The sequence below is a fragment of the Bos javanicus genome, chromosome 16 (genome assembly GCF_032452875.1).
Source record: "Bos javanicus breed banteng chromosome 16, ARS-OSU_banteng_1.0, whole genome shotgun sequence".
Taxonomy (NCBI): Eukaryota; Metazoa; Chordata; class Mammalia; order Artiodactyla; family Bovidae; genus Bos; species Bos javanicus.
The window spans coordinates 47,684,027-47,689,131 of NC_083883.1; the positions used below are offsets into that span (position 1 = coordinate 47,684,027).

The 5,105-nt window shown below is 62.6% G+C and overlaps 1 protein-coding gene across 2 annotated transcripts; it reads left to right on the forward strand.

The window, feature by feature from the left end:
• Nucleotides 1–268: 268 nt before the first annotated feature.
• Nucleotides 269–3,464, forward strand: HES2 (hes family bHLH transcription factor 2). Of its 2 annotated transcripts, none has more exons than XM_061382901.1 (4): nucleotides 269–1,192; nucleotides 1,278–1,373; nucleotides 1,712–1,748; nucleotides 1,828–3,464. In XM_061382901.1, exons 1-4 carry the CDS (start codon nucleotides 1,148–1,150, stop codon nucleotides 2,082–2,084), a joined length of 435 nt encoding a protein of 144 aa, XP_061238885.1. In that variant the 5' UTR covers nucleotides 269–1,147; the 3' UTR covers nucleotides 2,085–3,464. The 2 variants fall into 2 exon arrangements, with proteins under 2 accessions (XP_061238885.1, XP_061238884.1); XM_061382900.1 differs by having other exon boundaries at nucleotides 282–1,192; nucleotides 1,649–1,748.
• The last annotated feature ends 1,641 nt before the right edge of the window (nucleotides 3,465–5,105 follow it).

Sequence of the window (5,105 nt, forward strand, 5' to 3'; positions counted from 1 at the left end):
CTCGGGACAGCGCCGGTCGGATCCACCCTGTGGTTCCTCCTCTCGGCCGGCCGGGGTCCGTGGGTCCAGCCCGCCCTCCTCCCGTGGGTCGGCCTGGCGGTCCGCCGTGCTGGCCGTTGTGCGGCCAGCCGGTTGAGGGCGGGCAGCCTCGAGCAGATGGGCGGGGGACGCCCAGCCAGTTTGCCGCAGCAACGGCCACGCGGCGCGGAGGCGGGCCCGGGGGCCGCTGGGGCCCGGGCGGGCAGGGAGAGACTACGCCCAGGACCGCCCCGCCCCGCCCCGCCCGTCACGTGAGCTCCGACTGTCCCGCGGGTGGGAGCCCGGAGGTGGAGCCAGTGAAATGAAAATGAGCTCCGAGTGCTCCTCGGTTGCCTCGTCTTCTTTGGGCCTCAGTTTCCCTATGCAAAACCGAGGACGAGGGTGTGGGGGCAGGTGGTCCCTAAGTCGGTGAAGGCTGGAGGACTCTATGGAGCCGCAGGGGGCTTAGTCCTGCCTGGCCAATTTCCAGCCGTTGGAGCCGGGGCAAGTTGAGATCTCTTTCCGGGCCTCAGTCTCCCCTTCCAGCCCCGCAAGCCAACTGATGGGGCGAGGAGTCCCTCCCCGTAGTAGAAACCTGAGCTGAGTAGTAACTCCCTGACGCCGGGGACTTGGGGGTCCCGCCGCCCCTGGGTCCCCTGCCCAGGCCCAGGGCGGGGCTCAGAGGAGCCGCTGATCTCGAACGAGAGAAGAAAGGCGTCGCTGGACAAGGAAGGGCAAGGGCCTGGCCCCAACCTCTTCCCTCCAGCCCACACACACCCCCGCAGGTACTCTGGGAGGAAGGCGCCCCAGGCCCGCGACCCCGCCGCAGATGGGACGCCAAGGCCTGGAGCGGGATCCCGGGGGCCCCGCCGTCCCCCCTCCCGCCCCCACCCCGAGCAGGAACAAAGGCGGAGGTGGGACCCACAGGCGGCCTGACTCCGCGGGGCGGGGCGGGGCGGGCCCGCTGCCTCCTTAAAGCCGGGCTGCAGGCGTGGCGCGCGCACCACTGGCTCCCGCTCTGGTCGTGCACCGGACCTCCCTGCGGGCCTCGGTCTTCTTTCGGAGTCCGCGCGCTCGCGCGCAGGTCTCCACCGGCCGGCCCCACAGCGGCGCCGCTTTCCCGCCGAGAATGGGGCTGCCTCGGAGGGCAGGGGACCCGGCGGAGCTGCGCAAGGTAGGAGCCAGGGGACTGGCGTCTGGGGGCAGAGCGGCGAGGGCTGGGGCCTGGACGTAACCTCGGCCTACACGCCCGCCTGCAGAGCCTGAAGCCGCTGCTGGAGAAGCGGCGCCGCGCACGCATCAACGAGAGCCTGAGCCAGCTCAAGGGGCTTATTCTGCCGCTGCTGGGCAGGGAGGTGAGTGCTGGGGCCCCGGGGCTCCGCCGGGCGCACTGGGGCTGGGGGTAGGGGTCCCTGGGCGCGGGGCGAGGAGGCCAGGCGGGCAGAGATCCTCTTGCCCCAGGAGCCGATAAGGGGCCAACGTGCGGCGCCCAAGGCTCGGGGAGGCCACCCACCGCGGGCCACGGCGCGCGGAGCACCCAGCTCCTGGTAGCGCGGTGCTCACGGCAGCCTGCGGGAGGTCTGTCTTGTTTGTACGTTTCTCTGTCCCTTTCCTTCGTGGCCCGGCGCAGAGCTCCCGCTATTCTAAGCTGGAGAAAGCGGACATCCTGGAAATGACCGTGCGCTTCCTGCAGGAGTTGCCTGCGTCCTCCGGCCCGACGGCGGCGCCCAGTGAGTGACCCCACCCCGCCCCTGCCCGGCCCCGCGGCCAGCGCTCCAGCCCGCGCCTGACGCCGCTCTCCGTCCGCAGCACCCTCCGACAGCTACCGCGAGGGCTACCGAGCCTGCCTGGCGCGCCTGGCTCGCGTGCTACCCACCTGCCGCGTTCTGGAGCCTGCGGTGAGCGCTCGCCTGCTGGAACACCTGCGCCGGAGGGCGGCCAGTGCCACCTCCGACGGCGGGCGCTCTGGGGACCCTTGCGGCCCGCCAGCGCCCTCCCCGCCGCCCGCCCCCTCGCCCTCACCACCCGAACCTCCCCGGAACTCGGGTCTCTGGAGGCCCTGGTAGCCCCCAGGGCCGTTCTACGGACCTTGCTGACTGCGTGGGACCAGGGGCGCTGGACAGACTCAGGAAGCTCTTGGAGGCGGCTCCCGTTCCCACCACAAGGGACCAGCCTGGTACTTACAACCGGGGCAGATCCGGATGTCTCTGATCTGTGCTGGCAGACTGAAGTCCACCGGGACCCAGGAAATAAGGAGAGAGGCCCAGGTTCAGTTCCAGTTTGGGACGTCTGGGCTGGAAAAAGCCTCCTGCCTCAGCAGGCGGAAGGGCTCGGGAGCTGGGCCGGTCACAGCTGCCCCCAAAGCCCACACACCTGCCCCAGTGCTGGCAGCAGCCCAGGCGCTGGGCCAGGAGCTCACCTGAGCCAGGTGCAGCCATCTGCTCTGACTGGTCATGCTCTCCCAGCCCCGCATGATTCTGCCTCCTTGCCAACATCCTGGGAACCTCTGGGCAAGCGGCAGCAGTGGCCTGAAGGGCTCTGCGGGCGGGGGAGCCTTGACCTCCACTCCTGGCTTCCTGCCTAAAGCTTCCAGTTAATTATAGGGACAGGATGCCCCCAGGGCTGTGTGCCTAGAGGTGGGGGCTTCCTTAGGTAAGCTCGGGAAGGATTTATTCCCTCAAGCACTAAGTTAGCACCTGTGTACCGCACACCAAGCCCGGTGGTCTTGGGGTGTGAAGAGGGATACTACAAGAGTGAGGATGCCCTGTGGCCTGGAGGAAGCTTGCTGCCTTGAAGGGCCGGGCCTGGGGCCCAGCACAGAGCCAGTGCTGATGCGGTTAGCCTGGGGCAGCAGAAACTCAGAGGATGACATGGCAGGTTGAGGAACAGGAGTCCACTTTTCTCATTTTCTCTTTTGAACTGCTTTCTGCTACTGTCAGGGCAGATAAGTGGAAGCAACTTGTTCTTAAGATTTTTCTGGCTTCCCCATGAAAGCCAGAGAGACTTTGAAGGTCCGGAGGGGAGGGGGTGCTGTGGATCCCAGCAGCGGGTGCCAGATGATCACCTGTTCCCCCCCAACTCAGTCATGTTCCCAGCATCTTCTGGGGCTTCACGGAGCATTTATGGGAGATGGGGAGTCCTGATGGGGAGCTGATTGCAGGGGGGGGGGGTGGTCATTAAACTGAGCTATATGTCACATAAATCCGTGATGACCTAGGCACTGACTCCAGTGGCAGGTTTTGGGGAAGCTGCGGGCATCATTGAAGAAGTCAATGTTAAGACAGGAGGGTGAGCTCCTGGCAAGGTGGGCTGTCCTACCACCTGTCTGGGCCAGCTGGCTGGACTGTATGCTCCTGGAGGACAGGGCTGGAGCTGAGTGTACCTCTTTGTCCCCAGGGAACTTGGCACGTGGCGAGTGCTCAATAAACATCGTGAGCTAATAAACAGGTGATGTGACTGGTCCATGCTCTATGGAACCCCGACAGCCTGGTTTTTGACTCCCGCCCTCCGGATCTCTAATATCCCTTTGAAAAGCTGCTGCACCACAGCCCATACTCCCCAGGACAAATGTGGGGGAGGGAGTGGAGAGGGGGGAGGGCAGTCCCTGGGAACACAAGCCTGCGTGCCTGAGCGCCCAGGAGCAAGTGGAGGAGGGCAGGTAATCCACAAGCCCACGTCCACTTTGTGAGTTCAAGTTTCCTCCTTGAGTCAAGGACTTCTATTCCTTGGGCACACCCTGGGCAGGCTCCTTGACCCTTTAAATAAGAACTTTCAGTAGGGGTTTAAACTTGGTAAGAACTGACCCACTAGAGGCCACTGCTTTCTTCTGAGCCCATCTGGGTCCCCAACTCTGTGACTCTCGTTGACCTGCCCCTAATCAAGCCATAAGACAGGCGGTCAGGGGGCGGGTGTGTTTAGGCCAGTGACTCACAGGGTCAGGCATTCTGGGGTTCTGAGGCTAGTCAAACCCTGGCAAGGAGATGAGGCATGCCCAGGCAGGTGAGGTTCTGTGCCCGAGGTGAGAAGCTGGTTTCCCAGCAGGGACATGCAGGAGCTGTCTAGAAGGTCTCAGCTGGTCCTCCAAGCTGGGCTTGTGAAATAGGGACACCAACAGCCCTCCTCCACAAGGCACCTGCTGGCGCCTCCCTCAGGCAACTCCCCAGGTATTCCCAGGGCCCTGTCTCGTGGTCAAAGGTGAGCCCTGGGCAGAGCAGGCTCCTAAGGTGTGGGAGGGAGGTGGCCTCATTCAGGACCATTGAATGAGCCTTACAAGGCTCACAGGGTGCCCAGCAGACAGCTCTTGCGACATTCTCTCTGCTCTGGTCCAGTGACTGAGTCTAGCTGCGTCTGGTTATCATGCTTGTTTGGAGAAAAGGCTCCCACGTCTCGAAAACCAGTGGGTGAAATGGTCCAATGACCTAATGACGGCGGGAGCATTGAGCTGTCGAGGAGACTCAGGCTGGGGCCAGGTCGCACCCAGCCCGCTGGCACCAGTCACTTTGGAGAAGGCAGGTGTGGTTTCCATGAGTGAGAGAAAAGAGCAGGTTACCGAGGAGGACTCTAGTAAACATTTACAAATTGCTCTGCCCTGGCTGGGAAGCCCAGATTCCGAGGCTGAGTCTTCCAAGGGTTTATCTGGAATAAGATCGGAATGAGCATAGCCTGTGGGGACTGTCTGGAAAAATCTGCACCTTTGAAGTGTCCTCCCCAAAGTGCTTTGGGGCGACCACTCTGGAGACGGGGCAGCACAGAGGGGGCTGTCCCCGCCATGTGCAGCCACCTCATACATCAATAAGCAGTCATATTTACTTTTTTATTTTTAATATTTACTTATTTGGTTGTGCTTGGTCTTGTGGCATTCAGGATCTTCAGTCTTCATTGTGGCATTCGGGATCTTTAGTTGTGGCATGGGAGATCTAGTTCCCTGACCACGAATCAAACCTGGAACCCCTGCATTGGGAGCAAGGAGTCGAAGCCACTGGACCACCAGGGAAATACTTACTTTTTAAAAACATACCCCACCCAATGGTGTTATTTCCCTTGGTTTTCCTTCTTGTCTGGCCCCCTGCCAGTGTGGCCGTGTCTCT

Excerpts from the sequence above, each read along its gene's own strand:
- HES2 (XM_061382900.1), top strand. The coding sequence starts at position 1,148 with ATGGGGCTGCCTCGGAGGGCAGGGGACCCGGCGGAGCTGCGCAAG. Across the intron at positions 1,193-1,277 it reads ACCCGGCGGAGCTGCGCAAG|AGCCTGAAGCCGCTGCTGGA; the intron begins GTAGGAGCCAGG and ends GCCCGCCTGCAG. Across the intron at positions 1,374-1,648 it reads TGCCGCTGCTGGGCAGGGAG|AGCTCCCGCTATTCTAAGCT; the intron begins GTGAGTGCTGGG and ends GGCCCGGCGCAG.